Source organism: Schistocerca piceifrons, chromosome 10 (assembly GCF_021461385.2).
Source record: "Schistocerca piceifrons isolate TAMUIC-IGC-003096 chromosome 10, iqSchPice1.1, whole genome shotgun sequence".
NCBI lineage: Eukaryota > Metazoa > Arthropoda > Insecta > Orthoptera > Acrididae > Schistocerca > Schistocerca piceifrons.
In genome coordinates, this window is record NC_060147.1 from 143306859 (window position 1) to 143323396 (window position 16538).

Below are 16538 nucleotides of genomic sequence, written 5' to 3' on the forward strand. Positions count from 1 at the left end.
TTAATTCAGAGATATACGAAATGAAATAGTGCCAGACACTACAAGGAATTATTAGGGGTAATAACTAAGAGAAATACAGAAACTGTGGAACAATTTGTGGATAGGACACGGAAAACTAATGGATGTACCTATGAATTAGGACAGGATACTGCAGTCAATGAAATTAGTTTGCACGAAGCTGAGTAGAGGCTGCTCAGTGCTTTTTTAAGAGGGCTGCCATCAGAAATGTCTAGATATGTACGGACAGGGGGACTGGCAGATTTGTACACACCAGTGTGGTTAACTAGAGAGCGTGAGGGGATCAATTTGTCGACTGGAATGCAGGGTAAACGGATAATGTTTGCAGTTAATATAAAACGTTTCAGATGTGGGCAAACAGGGCATGTAAGGAGGCACTGTCACCACCCTCAGGGTGATGTGAATAAAGCAACCAAGAAGTAGTAGTTTTACAAGTAGAGGGCCAGAGAAAAATGATGTGTTTAACGACAATGGGAACCCTGGGCTCACCGATAATCATTCCCAGTAAGATTGGATGCTACGAAATCGTATGCAGAGGCAGATTATATGATACGAGGAATAGTAGGAAATAAAGGTTACAGGATATTATTGGACACAGGGACAGATGTATCTGTTGCCAGTAGTAGTATGGTGAATCATAAGCAACAGAACCCACCACGGTGCAGATAGTGTGGAGTGGGAGATACAGATGTCACACCGTTAGCATCGGTGGACGTAGACTTTTGCCTGGATACGGTTCAATTTAAACAATGTGTAGACATTGTGCCACATACGAGTGAGGGCTATGATATGATTCTAGGATTAGATTTCTGCTATTAGCATTGTGCTGTAAACAATGTTCAGCAACATAGGATGGAACTTGCTGGAAAAATGTTTCAGTCACGTAAAGCCACTGCCAGTGTTGCGATGTCACGAGGGAAGTCTGTCGCAAAAGACGAACTGATTAAACCGTGAATGACCACATTAAGGGTACTGGGAAGTCACTTTGCATCAGTGATGACGCTAGCTTGCTGGTAGGAAGTTAGTGTGTGGTGGAACCACTCCAAGAGAATCAAGTATAAGACCAGGGAGGTTGCCTAGTTAAAAAGCGGTATTGTACACGTACAAGAAATAAAGGTTGAAAAGAAGGTACCTATAGATAATTTTAGTGCAGAGGATTATCAAAGGGGTTGTTAACCAATAATATGGTTATCCTGGAAGGAAGGAGGGGTGTCAGCCACAGAATTTCCAGACGCAACTGAAACTGCATTGCGAAGAAGAGTGATGCACCTAGAAGGAAGCAATAGAGAATGGACGGAAAAATTATTTTTGGAATTTAAGGGCCATTAGCAGCTATGCATATTATGCAGCAATGCTTACCAATGGAAAATCAATCACCAGTCTACAGCAAACCATACAGAATAACTAGGTACTTACAGCCAATTTTGGAGGAATTTGTAAATGAACAGCTGAAAGATGGAATAATTTAACAAAATAATAGCACACAGGGGGTGGGGGGCAGGAATAGTGGTTGTGCCAAAAAGGATCAATGGATATAACATGAAAATATGGCTTTTGTTGCGATTACAGATATCTAAATACAAAAACCATAATGAACACCTATCCTTTGCCAAACATCACAGAAACCTTGAATCATTTAGGGCAATGCAAATATTTTTTCAACAATGGATTTGAAGAGTGGTTATTATCAGATAGGGGCTGCACCAGAGGATCGTCACAAAACACCATTTTCAGCACCCTGGGGACAATACCAATTCGGAAGAATTCCATTTGGATTAAAAAGTGCACTTGCAATGTTTCAGTGATTCTCAAATGACATACTCCAGAGGTTTAAAACTACAGCAATGCTTAATGTATCTCAATGACATAATTGTCTATGGGAGTGATACGGTACAGAATATGCAGCGATTAAGGGAAGTATTCCTAAGGTCAGAAGCAGAAAAGTTAACACTGAGCACAGAAAAGTGTAATTTTGTCATGGATGAGGTAGCACACCGAGGTCATATCATACATAAAGATGGGGTTAAGATACGCCCAAGATTAGTCAGAGCTGTAAGTGAATATCCTGCACCACAATTTGCAAAGCAGTTACAATCACTCTTAGAAGTCACAAACTATCACTACCGGTTCGTAAAAGGATTTGCAGATACTGCCAGACTGTTGACACAGTTGTTAAGAAAGAGAGCTACTAAATTTGTGTGGTCAAAAGAGCGCCAGCATGCTTTTGAAGAGTTGAAAGAAACTTTAACACTGAGTCTGCTATTGGTATTTTCAGATTTTAATAAAGAGTTTGTTTTATCATACGAGCCATCAAACACTGTACTTCGCTCTGCATTATCAGACGAGGTAGAAGGCACAGAACATACAGTAGCTTACCTGTCAAGACGATAAAATCCTGCAGAAAGAAATTATTCCACAATGCTAAACCTTGTTTATGACATAACATATTTTAAATGTGAGCTGTGCGGTAAAAAGTTTAGATTAATAACAGACTGTGTAGCATTAAAATGGTTTTTGGGGTTAAAGTATCCTTCCGGTAGGATGATGCGATGAGCAGTAAGACTAAGTGAATTTGATTTCAAAGTCACATATAAACCTGGGAAGAAGCACAGAAATGCGGATGGCTTAAGTAGAAGAGTAGCAGTATTACATACTGGGGGTAATGAGCATAAGGAATGTCAAACGGCACAGACAGAAGATGACAAATGTAAGCAGTATTTAAGCAGTCACGGTTTTGTATGCAGGATGGGTTACTATACAGAGAAAACACGTTGGGACTGCAAGTAGTCATACCAGTGAAGCTAAGCAATAGAGTGCTATAAGAAGCTCACGATAACATACTAGCGGGTTGTAGAGGTTGCAGGGGAGTAGCAGAATGGTATAGGTGGAGGAATAGGCAGGCAGATGTAAACCAGTATGTGTGCAATTGCATTCAGTGCACACAGATCAGATTTGTGTCGAACAAGAGTACCATAGCAGAGGCTACCTGAAGCATTATCACCATTCAGATTTCTGAAGATGAATGATTTAGGTCCATTCGATAAAAAACCTGCAGGGAAACAGTACGTACTCACAATCACAGATTATTTTTCAAGATACACAGAAATGGTGCCAAACCGGCACACAGCAGCAGTGGCACAAACACTTGTGAATAATTGGATACAGGAACATCGAGGAATTATGTAAGTTACTGAATGTGAAGAAGCCAATGGGATAACTGGAAGGGTGCACAGTACAATCGGGACTATGCTCGGATACTACGTTGACTCACATCGTACCAATTGGGATACCTATTTAAAGTACGTTGTTTCTGACTACAACTCAAAACAGCATACGAATACAGGATTATCGCCATACAAAGTAGTATACGGTCATAAAATGCTGCCACCATTCGACATACTGAAAACGACGAAACGGAAGGCTGGAGAGTCTGTTATTGTCAGAGTGACTAGGAAAATTTGGAATAAGAGTACACACGGCAAGTACGTGAGCACCGAAGAAACGGGAAGAGGCAGCAGACCGTATGACAAGAATGTCACACTATGTGGTCGGTCAGTGGGTGATGCTATCAACTTCGTATATGCCAAAGAGACAGACAAAGGAGGGAGAGTAAGGAGAAAGGTATCGAGAGATTAACAAGAGGTTGTGAATGAACGGTAACGAGGAACCAGTACGGATTAAGGCCTACAAGATGGTCACTTATATTTTTTCAAGTTTGGTATAGATTTAGTGTAATTATTACAAGCAGATGTGGAGCAGCAATAAATTTAATAGGGAGGAAAGTAATAGGTATTCCTGCTCGTAGGTGAGATCCAGAGAAGGCGAGATGATGCAATTTATAGCAGGAATACTGATCTTCATCGAGGTGGAAGCATTAGGGAACCGGCACCTGGAAGGGGAGCTGTTCGCCAAGCAGGGAGACGTAGTCATCACCAGTCACCCCTTTGTGATACAGTTGGTATTCAACGTACGGGAGATGTGTACTGAGGTGAGAAGGTTGGAAGAAGCGTTCGAGAAATTCTGTCAGGAAACAGAAAGACACGGGACAGTCGAAGAGGATGCCCGGGTACGCGGGAGAGTACAAGGAGCGTACGAGAAATTGAGGAGTGAAATGCAACAGGTATTGTGGATCATTCCTCGTACGCGGAGAAAGAGGCGTCGGATCGACACTGGAAGTTGACTTACGAAAACGATATCTGGCATTGCTGATGAGGAAGGCATTTGAAGGGTGAATGACACCAAAGAGGTGAAGCAGTGTGCAAAAAGGAACAAAGCTGTAAGTGATTGGCACACTACGCAGATTACAAGTTTAGACTACAACTGACTGGAGCAGTAATGTGGTATGCCAGAGCTACAGAAGAGGCACTTAATCAGAATACCACGGAACCACAAACTGAAGTAGGAGTCTTAGATAGGGAAGTAGTAATGACAAAATTGTTGCAGTCCGTAGAAGATAGAGTTTGGGAAGCATGAGGGAAAGCGACAGAACTACAGGAGGCTATGCAGCAGGCTGTAACAGGTCGGCTACGGGTAAACTTGTTGTCACCAAAGCAGTATTTAGTGGGTCTAAGGAAAGTACAGAACGCGAGCACAAAAACTTACTTTTTATTTCAAGGTAGTCACAGTATTTGTAAGAACTAACGGAGTGAAAGTTTACATTTCTGTTTATATACCAGTAGCACACAAACGAGCACATTACGATTGCCACGTAGTTCACGCTTATGCTATCGTGTGAGGGATATCAAATAAATTTGTAAGATTAAAAACACGGCTACTACCATTAATTGCAAAAGACGAGGGAAGATATGTAGAAATGGAGGAAGTAAAGTTACAAAAATGCTACCGAGGGGAAATTGCAGTCTGTCCAAATACGGTGACAAGAGAGAGGGAGAATTCCTGAAGAGTGAAACTGCTAATGGGACAAAAGGAGGTAAGAGAATGCAATACAGAAGTGATTGAGCCAGAATTTTACTTTCAGCAGGTCGAGGTGCATCGGCTGTACTCTACCTCTGACAAGATGGTAGTAGTAGCTAGTTGTTTTGAGCAGGGGAAACTGACGTCAACAAAGAGGCTAGAATTAACAGGGAATGGTTTGTTATTAAATGGAACAGCACGTGAGACACTGGGACCTACTTTCCATCTGCTCGCTGCAATTTCAGGGCTAACCTGTCTGAATATTTCACAGCCTCGTTCGTATTGGCCAGAGGAGCTCACAGTAGTGCAACGTGCCACGAGTCTAACCATCTTAAATCAGACTCTAGGGCCCGAATTAATGCAGTCTTATAAACACGCTTCTGAACAAGCAGGAGGGATGAGTCTCCCTGGAAACCTTATTTCACCATGTAAATTTATATCAGGAAAATCAGTACTGGAAACAGACGTCACCGACTACTGTCATATTGACTACTGAAGGGGCACTCTGTCTGCTGAGCACAGTCCTCATTTTGGTGCACAGAATAAGAGAACGAGACTTAATTCAGATTCCAGTAAATTAGACACCCAGAGCATAAAAACAGAGTAAGGGAGATGTACATGCAAAGAATTAGTATTACGCATAATTGATTAGTAGTTATTGAGCAAGAAGCCTAGTAATGAAATAAGTTCCACGGTGTTTGAGTTAAGGATCAGGGCAAGATGCCCTGTGGAAATGTGTAAGGTTAAGTAGCAGCTTTAAGGAATCTGATCATTTGAATAATTCTTAAGAGGCAAAACAGGGCCAGAAGGGCCTGTCACCAGGAATCCCACGTAAAGGATAACCTAGTTCGGTCGACACGAAGGACAGGGTCTCGATAAAAAGGAGGGCAACGCAGCGTATCAACCGTATTCGATGAAAAAGTATTCCAGAGCGGAAGTGAGTTGCAACGGAGCCAGCTGCAAGCAGGCGAGAGTATTACGCATTGCGAAGCAAAACACAAACGACAGGCACTGTGAAGCAGAGCTGGCCGGGTGCAGTATAGTGACAGTTGACGCTGCAATACACTAACGGCAGAACGAAAGTATTTAGAGTACGTGCCTCGAGCCCTAAATGAACACAGTGCGGAGTGTACAAGTACTCTGCCAGTCGTGTACTAAAATATTTTCGTCTCAGTATCGCAGCTTACACTGCGAACTCTCGACAGCCAGAGCGACGTTCCGGAACGCAGTACGGGGTTTGCCATTTGAACACGATACGGGGCAGTCCACCCCGAGATACAGAGAGCAGCCGCCACCGGAGTGGAGAGCCACCCGCCCGTTGGAGGAAGGTCACGGCCACCTCCGCAGTACCGCCGGCAGCACTGCCGCTCCGTCGTCACGGTTGCGGCGGGAGATGTTGCCGACTGCACCACTCGAGTGACGCCACACTCGGCCCCACTCTTTGCGCTGTCGGCAGTGCTGTATATGTATCGTTTACAGGAGAGGCAACTGGACAACTTCACAGAGATGTTCCCAATGTACTACAGCCGAGGGCCAGAATAAAGAAGTAATTTAAACAAATCTGCTGTTGTCCTTTATGGGTGACAATCCGTGGATTGTGTACCAGTTCCAACTTATTCCACAGGTATTTCATTAGATCAGTGCAGGGCAGCTCTTAGTCGACAGACCAGTGCCTCACACGTGCTGTTTTCTGACAGGGACGCTGATATAATCAATCACTGTATCTGAACTGTTCCTATACTACCATGCAGTACACAATACAGTAAAATGTATTCACATCATTCTGCACTCAACATTTTCCTACATGCGAAAAGGGGACCGGGACCTAACCACGAAAAGCATTCCCGTACTGTAACACTGCCACCTCTGCAATTCACTGTTGGCACTACACACGATAGCAGGTAATTTTCCCCACGCGTTTGCCAAACCCAAATCCTTCCGTCAGATTGGCACAGGGTATATCACTCCAAACCACTCGTTTCGGATCTTCCACCGTCCGGCGGTGTCGCACCTTTACGGCGCCTGGTCGATCGGGAGAGCCCAGTGGATTTGAAGGTGGACCAGTCACTGGATGTCACCTGAGTAACAAATCTGTCAGGGACATTCTGACCCTTCTAAAGCTGCCCAAATCGACTGTCAGTAATGTGATTGTGAAGTGGAAGCGTGAAGGGATGACCACAGCTAAACCGAAACCGGGCAGGCACCGTCTTCTGATGGACAGAGACCGTCAAACATGGCAGAGGGCGGCTGTAAAAAAAATCACTTGAAATCGGCGGAAGGAATCACTCGAGAGTATCAGACTACAGATAGCTGTCCTGCGAAGGGACTTAAAAAGCATCGACCACAGTGGTCGAAGAGCTGCTCGTGAAGTGTTATGTGCCGTTTAGGCAAATAACATTTCACACAACCTTTGTGTAGTACGACATAAGTTGATTGTGACAGAGTAATATTAAGTAGGGAGTAAATCGCGTAATGTATGCTGGAGTGTCACTCAGCACAGAAGAGATGATGAAACTGGTATCAAACGTAGGCACTAATTCCGAGTTTTAATGAATGGCTGTCTATAGAAAGCAGCAGCAGGAGGACTGTGTATCCGTGCTCACCCGGTGTAGGCCTGGCACCGTGCAGGCGAACGGACTGTGCACGAACAAATTTTTGAACTGTTTGCGCATTTAGCATTTACGTTTCACTACTACAAATTAGTAATGGTAGTACACACTCATTACATATGTTCTGCGAGAGGAAAATCGGCCATTTATGCCAGACTACAGTGTTTGGCTTCCCAAAAGAGCCTCGGGCCATTCTTGGCTTCCTTTGTATTTCTTGGAATGTTCACCTGCAAGTTTTTTTCACTTCTACATATATTAATAGGCAAGCTGTTTCTGTAAATTAATCATTCACATTTGCTGTTCCATGTTTGCACTTTATTTTGATCTTACCATAATTGATATTCAGGTCTGTCATTGTACTTGTTATGATGTGTTCCTCCTCCTTTCGCTGAAGTTCTTTTGGATCTGTAGCAAACAAAACAGTGTCATCTACAAATTGAAGGTGGTCCAAATCGGACACGTATTCCTCCTCCGTGCCAGTTTAATGGTGTGAAGACCTCTCCCGAGGCTGCAGAAGACAGTTTTGCTGAAACAGAGCCCTTCCCAAACCCCTTTCTCAACCCGAATTCTCCGTTTTCTCGATGTAATGCTGTGAAGGCTGTGGCTAAGCCGTGTCTCCGCAATATCCTTTCTTCCGGGAGTACTAGTTCTGCAAGTTTTGCAGAAGAGCTTCTGTGAAGTTTGGGTGGTAGGAGACGAGGTACTGGCGGAATTAGAGCTGTGATGACAGGTCGTGAGTCGTGCTTTGGTAGCTCACATAATAGAGCACTTGCCCGTGAAAGACAAAAGTCCCGAGTACGAGTCTTGGTCCGACACACAGTTTTAATCTCCCAGGAAGTTTCAACTTAATTTCTTTTCATTATCCGTCACACTTACTACACTGCATCACATTAAGTAAAACACTGCACACAATTTTAAAGAGTTTTCAGAGGTAAAATCGCATTGTGTAAACTTTGCGTGCAGCTGATTTTAGTTCACACATTGGAATGAATGAAATGTAGATAAGATAAAAATTTACGGCACAACGATAGTTCTGTTGAAAAACTTTTATTTTACAGAAGAATAACTGCTAACAAATAACTATTAATGTAATGAGAATTTAGAAACCATAGCCTGTTACATAATTTTGACATACCTCTGCCTGGATGTCAGATGGCACTGGCGAGAAACCTGCAGTTCAGGTAAAAAAAACTCAGTGAAGAGACTGTGAAAATGAGTGCATCTGGGCAAAACTTTTGGAAGAAGGAACAAAAGCAATCTGGCAAACGGAGAGAGGAAAAAACAGGAAATTGTGCAATATGGGCAATCTCCTGGCTGTCCTCAATGGTTAAGAAATCAGCAACAAATGTCAGTCACCACCAGAAGTTCGATAAGGAGGCTACAGCAGACAATGCTGCCAACCACAGTGGGGCTGCGATGCCGGAAGACTGCAGCGACACCTGCACGGGATCGGTGGCCAGAGAAGTACACTACTCTGAAGTAAACGACAATTTCTTTCTTTGTTGAAAGATCGCCACCTGAGATGCCACCCAAAGCCACGACGACCCGAAGACCGACTCCAGGCACCCGAGAGGAACGCAACCTGCAACAACAGTGTGCCGGGCACACACGCACGCTACTATGGGGCAGCTCGATACGGACTCAGTTACACAGTACCGTTTCCTCGACGACGATGGGTGTGCCTCAAAATCACAACGGCCTTTTTCCAAGCGAACATGTTCTGAGATGCAGATATATACAAATTGCACTCAGATGTGAATTTCCAACTCGGTCGGAAAATGGTTAGGTGATTCGCAGAAAATGTTCAAATGTGTGTGAATTCCTAAGGGACTATTTGTAGTAGAAATATTGCTACACAGAAGACGTTAGAAAAAATTCACTGAACATTCCACAGACAAGAGAAACTTTGAGGCCCACATTACAACAGCACATTTAACAGTGTTCCGTATCTGAAGCCATTGTTAGTTCTGGCTGTATGTTACTCGAGTCACAGTCCCCACAGTAGGCAGCAAAATGGCTGCAGACTGCCTGCAGTGTTCACTGCTCGCCATTAAAACTGCAGCACCACACAGACCTCAGTTATTTGTTGGATGTATTCCAAACCAAGTTAGATATAGTGGGAATTAGTGAAGTTCAGGGGCAGGAGGAATAAGACTTCTGTTCAGGTGAATATAGGGCTATAAATACAAAATCAAATAGGGGTAACGCAAGAGTAGGTTTAATAATAAATAAAAAAATAGGAGCAGGGGTAAGCTACTACGAACACTGCAGGCAAGACAGACACGAAGTCCTCGCCTATGACAGTAGTACAATTTTATATGCCAACTAGCTCCACAGATGGAGAGATTGAAGAAATGTATGACGAGATAAAAGAAATCGTTCAGTTAGTGACGGGACATGACAATTTAATATTCCTGGGGGACCGGAATTCGACTGTACAAAAAGGAAGAGAAGGAATAGTAGTAGGTGAATATGGGCTGGGGATAAGGAATGAAAGAGGAATCCGCCTGGTAGAATTTTGCAAAGAGCATAACTTAATCATAGCTAACACTTGGTTCAAGAATGATAAAAGAAGGTTGTACGTGTGGAAGAGACCTGGAGACATTGGAAGATTTCAGATAGATTATATAATGGTAAGACAGAGATTTAGGAAACATGTTTTATATTTTAAGACATTTCCAGGGGCAGATGTGGACTGACCACAATCTATTGCTTATGAACTGTACATTAAAACTGAAGAAACTGCAAAAAGGTAGGAATCTAAGGAGGTGGGACCAGGATAAACTGAAAGAACCAGAGGTTGTACAGAGTTTGAGAGAGAACATTAGGTAGCAACTGACAAGAATGGTGGAAAGAAATACAGTAGAAGAAGAAAGGGAAGCTTTGAGGGATGAAATAGTGAAGGCAGCAGAGGATCAAGTAGGTAAAAAGACAAGGGCTAGTAGAAATCCTTGGGTAACGTAAGAGATATTGAATTTAATTGATGAAAGGAGAAAATATAACGCAGTAAATGAAATACGCAAAAAGGAGTACAAACGTCTCAAAAATGAGATCGACAGGATATGCAAAATGGCTAAGCAGGGATGGCTAGAGGACAAATGTAAGGATGTAGAGGCTTATCTCACTAGGGGTAAGATAGATACTGCCTACAGGAAAATTAGAGAGACCTTTAGAGAAAAGAGAACCACTTGCATGAATATCAAGAGCTCAGACATACATCGTATGTTCCCGTAACCCTCCCGGCCTCAACCTTCGTTAGCCACTGTCCTCGCCCATCCAGCCCCCTCCCTGTTCCCATTCCAGCACTACACAGCTGTCATTTCACCACCACCACACCCAATCTTTTAATTTCTTTTTATTTCTCTCCTTTCTGCTACTTAACCCTCCCCCCCCCTCCTTCTCTCCTGCCCTCTGTCTAAACTGCAGCACTGCTCTGTCTGCCACCCCCACCATACTATCCTTCCCCCTCCCTGCCCCAGCCTCCTCCTTACCCCCACCCAGTCACCACTACTATCATGGACTGGTGCTGGTTTCAGTTGTCTGAGACTGCAGACGTGTGTGCAAGTTGTGTTTGCGTGAGTGTATGTGTGTCTATTGCTGATAAAGGTCTTAATGGCCTAAAGCTATAATTGTGTGAATCTTTTCGTTGTGCCTATCGCGACTCAGCATCTCCGCTATATGTAGATGTAGATGTAGTACACTTTATGTCAGTGAGACGCTTACAGCATGTCGCCTTAATGCTGCTGCAGTTTTAATTTGTACTTGTAAGTACTCATAGAACATAAGCAGTTATATTAAAGAAGAGGTGCGACCGTTGTTCAAGTATACAATATGGCCCAAATCATTCATATTTAATGCCACCCGTATGAAGTCTCACCCACAGATTCTACTGATTATACTTAACAAATAAGAAATATACTCACCTACCAGATCCTGAAACCAGAGCAAATAGAGAAGAGGCAACAGACACAAAATTAGGAGGCGGCAACACAGCAAAAGGGCCATTTTTCACGTAAGTTATTAGTCGAGACGGAGAATGTGTCATCCCCCAAAGAAATAAATTTAATAGGAACTATACAAATGTTACTGTATTTGAATTGTTTTGCAGTTATCCTGTCCGAATTTTTTAAGGTAGATTATACTTCCACCTTAAAGGTAAGCATAATTCAGTAGTATATCCAAACTAATCACTTTAAAATATTAATACAAATACGAATGAAGAAATCCTCCAAAAGAAACCACCAAATTGGTCGGCGGAACCAACTCTCAAACGTCTAGGACTGAATCACAATGGGCCTCATATCCCTTCTTCGGCAAGTTATTCTGTAACTATGGTAGTTGTATCACAGAACTCTTAATTCTGTGGCCAAATGATGCACTGTGCTGCACCACACACACATTAAGAATGATACAGTGTAAGAACGTACACATTTGCAACCTCGATATTTCTCCATGTTCTCCTCTTTTCTGGCACATAAATTTGTATTTCTTCTGAATTTGGGTCTACACGTGCAGCATACGTACAGTATAGTTCGACAGTGTTCTTCATACACTGCTACGATTACTCTACCGTGTAAAGCAGAGTGAAGTCACAGCAAGTGTTCACGGGCCAAATGCAGGCCTATGGACGAGATTAAGACGCACGGCACGTGAAGGGCCTGTTCTGTGGGGACCGAGAGTGGGTGTTGGGCAGGTGGACTGCACCTGCGTTTTCACTGTGTCAGGCATGGGATCTGTCTCTTTCCGTGGCGCATCAAGGGCTGTACGAGGAAGTGGCAGAGAAAATATCGGGCATTACAACGGCCATGTTCTACAGAGGCTCTCCGATTACAAAGCCAACACGACAAGAAAACAGTACAATTTCTCATGAACAACATAACAACCAAATAATGTAGTGTTTACTACAGTTACAATGTTTCCCCTTACTTTCAATGAAGCTAAATCTGTAGTTGAGTAGAATTGCAGACAATCATGTCTAAAAATATGCAATAAATTTGAAATTAATAACACACACCCACTCACAAGCACATGCACATGCTCACCCCCCCCCCCCCCCCCCACACACACACACACACACACACACACACACACACACACACAGAGCTATTTTCTCTTAGCAAAACAGAAATAAAGATCAATACGTACTGATGATGGAAGGCAGGAAAAGTCACTCCAAATGCTGGGCAAGAAAGTTTATAATGCGCAGCAAATTAGTCATGTGAACATATGGAGAAAACCACTAAAACTTACATTTACAATATGATAATGTACTGGGTGCAAGTAAAAGATGGGATAGGCTCGAAACAAACTGTACTGAGAAAGACTTGATTGTTGCAGACCACACTGGGTGAGATTTGAAAACCTGAGAGCTTAAATCAGGGTGGCTACTCAAAACTGGAGGAAAAATTAAAATATCCTGAGGATTCTAGGACCGAGGAAGAAGACAGTTTCAAGAAGCTCCTGATAATTGGTGAATGGAGACTGGGGCAAGGGCAGCATACCACAATAATGACTTATTTCCTCTCAGCTGAGCTATATACCTGCCACAAGCAGTAAAAGCACCATTTTTAAACATAAGTACTCTATATGGAATAATATTCATATTATTTACACATTTGGACATATTAAGATTTTTAAATTTGTGATTTATAAAACTCAATAAAATCTGATTTAAATACGTCAAAAACGCACAATTCCTTGAGATTTTATGAAATTCTTGAAATTCCCAAAACTTCACCGATTTTTCCAGGTAAAATGTAATTCCCTGAGAATTCCAGGTTTTCCAGAAAGAATTGCCACCCTGTTAAATCTGGAATATACAGTAATACACAAGACAGAAATTACTGACTAAACATTATGAGGTGACTTACCGAACAAAAGCGCTGGCAGGTCGATAGACACACAAACAAACACAAACATACACACAAAATTCAAGCTTTTGCAACAAACTGTTGCCTCATCAGGAAAGAGGGAAGGAGAGGAGAAGGCGAAAGGAAGTGGGTTTTAAGGGAGAGGGTAAGGAGTCATTCCAATCCCGGGAGCGGAAAGACTTACCTTAGGGGGAAAAAAGGACAGGTATACACTCGCACATACGCACATATCCATCCACACATACAGACATTTGGTGTCTGTATGTGTGGATGGATATGTGCGTATGTGCGAGTGTACTGTAAATTGAGAATACCGACATTGATAAACGACCTCTGGTGATGACTCAGAAATAGTAAATTGGGCTGTTCTCTAACAAATTGCTCCATTACTGCCAGCAGCTGTATGTTCCATAGACATTTTGTCTAAGATAAAGGTTATTTAGGAGAACTGGTATCTCCAGTTTTATCATACGGCTGAAGAAACGTTACCTTGCTGCAGTGGTTCTAAAAGTTTTCTGCTTTTGCTGCATGCATGTGATTGTATACCTAGGTAAGTCTTTCCGCTCCCGGGATTGGAATGACTCCTTAACCTCTCCCTTAAAACCCACATCCTTTCGTCTTTCCCTCTCCTTCCCTCTTTCCTGATGAAGCAACCGTTGGTTGCGAAAGCTTGAATTTTGTGTGTATATTTGTGTTTGTTTGTGTGTCTATCAACCTGCCAGTGCTTTCGTTTGGTAAGTCACATCATCTTTGTTTTTAGATATATTTTTCCCACGTGGAATGTTTCCCTCTATTATATTCATATCGAAAAGTATAGTTACTGTGAATAAGGGTGTCTGGGGAAAGAATGCAGATGGCACGTGTGGTGAGAAAGGCACCGAGGTCACGACCGTCATGTTGAAGACGGTACTCTGCAACAGGATATTGTCTGCTACAACCATACATCCTCTGATTCTACAACTTGATAGTTATGACCTCAGTGCCTTTTTCACCACACATGCCATCTGGAATCTTCCCCCAGACACCAGTTTCTCAGAACTCCACAGGTGGGAACTGGCATTACAACCTGGCCTAAATTTATGTCAACTCCTTTGGACACAGGACTTCTTCTCAGTAACTACTCCTTTTCTTCACTTCCTTTTAGTTTTGTTCATCTTCCATTTTCTAACCTAACTAATTTTCACCGCCCTTCTCCCACCTCCATTACATACAACGCACTTCGATTTCTGCTCTTACACACAATGTTTTGTCAGTAATCTCAATCTTGCTTATTAACTTATCTTCTACCTTTAAGCTCTCAGTTCTTCAAATCTCGTCCGGTGTAGCCCCCGACAATCACAGTCTTTTATTCTCATCCCGTCCAGTAAGTGCCTCCATTCCCGGGGTTCTGGGCAATGTTTCCAAATTCTCATTTTCTACACCTCACCAATCCTTTTTCTTCACTCCTTTTCCTTTCCCTTTGACCCCCTTCTGCCAGAAGAGGCAGCCACTGACCCCAAGAGCCAGTAAATTTCTGTAAGCTTTATACACGTTTTCTCCTGCCGCTCAGTAGATTTTCTTTATCTATCCAACTATATCATATTTTCAAAAATTAATTATTTTCATCAATATGTACTGTGAAAGAAGAACACGGGTGGTAAACATTGTGGTAATGTGAAATTCTGTGCAGGCACTAGGAAAGATAACCAGTCACGGCAAAGAAAAAGTCCCACTCAAGCTAAGGGGACAGGAAGTCAACAACAGTGTGCGGTGCTCCTGGGGCACAAAGTGTGTACTCTGAGAGTTAAACTCTTATTGTGTGCCTCTGAAGCTGCTACTTTTGTTGCATTCAATAAGGTTCCTTTCGGGCCCTCGGGTCTTCAAAATATGTCACAGATTTTTAGAAATTTGTCAATGTCTGGCAAATGATTCACATGCATGCAGCAAAAGCAGAAAACTTTTAGAACCACTGCAGCAAGGTAACATTTCTTCAGCCGTATGATAAAACTGGAGATACCAGTTCTCCTAAATAACCTTTATCTTAGACAAAATGTCTATGGAACATACAGCTGCTGGCAGTAATGGAGCAATTTGTTAGAGAACAGTCCAATTTACTATTTCTGAGTCATCACCAGAGGTCGTTTATCAATGTCGGTATTCTCAATTTACAGTACACTCTAGCATGCGAATATCATGTTTGGTAAAGACACACCTTGTTGCAGTTGCTGCTATTATGCTGAAACAGTTATATGTACATGAATAGTAGAAATTTGGAACGATTTGCAGTAACATATCCTAAGCTTTACGTACTCTCGAGTCTGGGTTACAGCTAGCTGTGTTTCTTAAAAATTAAATGTAATCTCTTAACTGACAGGATGTTTAAATGGCAGATAGGCAGAGAAAAAGATCCGATCCACTGTTAATGCCATTTTCAGGCTTGTCAGTTTTATACTGAACAAGAAACAGCAGGGCGAGGAACAAGCGACTCCTACCTGCTGCAAGAGCCGATCGTACAGCTCCTGGTCGGCACGGAGTGGCCTCAGTGACTCTCCTTTCAACTCAAAGATGCATTTCAAACTCTCCTCCATGGTCTCTATCAGGTCCTGCACGTGCTTCGTCTTCATCAGCCTCCGGACGAGGTAGCCCCTCGCGGCAGCATTTATAACTGCCGACGCTTTCATCTGCAGGCAGTAAGAAATGGTACAAACTGAGAAGTGAATGTAGTTGTTATTAATGCAGGGAAATGTGAGAACCTGTAAATTAAACACTGGAAAATTCAGGACAGAGTAACTATATGAAATACATCAGTGGTTCGACCCATCTGTCACACCCGTAACCCGCATCTCCAACACCACAGCTCGAATCTCTGACGCCACCGCTCGAACACAGAGAGATTTTGTGTCATTTTTGCTTCTGTTTCACGCCCTTAAAATGCTAAGCCCCACATGCAACTCGTAACACTCTTTTTCCACCTCAATGTTTTTTGTTTTGTTTTCAAATCAAATACTTTTGTATTAAAGGAGATCACTCCAAAAAGCAGAAGCACTGAGAGCTGTCGATAGACTAACACAAAGAAAGAAAACTTGCTAACTTTTTGAGTTATCCTGTCTTGCGCACAGCCCCCCCCCCTCCCCCCCCCAAAAAAAAC

At 42.7% G+C, this 16538-nt stretch overlaps 1 protein-coding gene across 1 annotated transcript in view; it reads right to left on the bottom strand.

Moving 5' to 3' along the window:
* LOC124719049 overlaps positions 1–16538 on the bottom strand; it is a 75077-nt gene that overhangs the window by 19472 nt on the left and 39067 nt on the right. The window contains exon 5 of the mRNA XM_047244720.1: positions 15883–16071. Within this exon, the coding sequence (XP_047100676.1) occupies positions 15883–16071 (189 nt within the window). The remainder of the gene's footprint in view (positions 1–15882; positions 16072–16538) is intronic.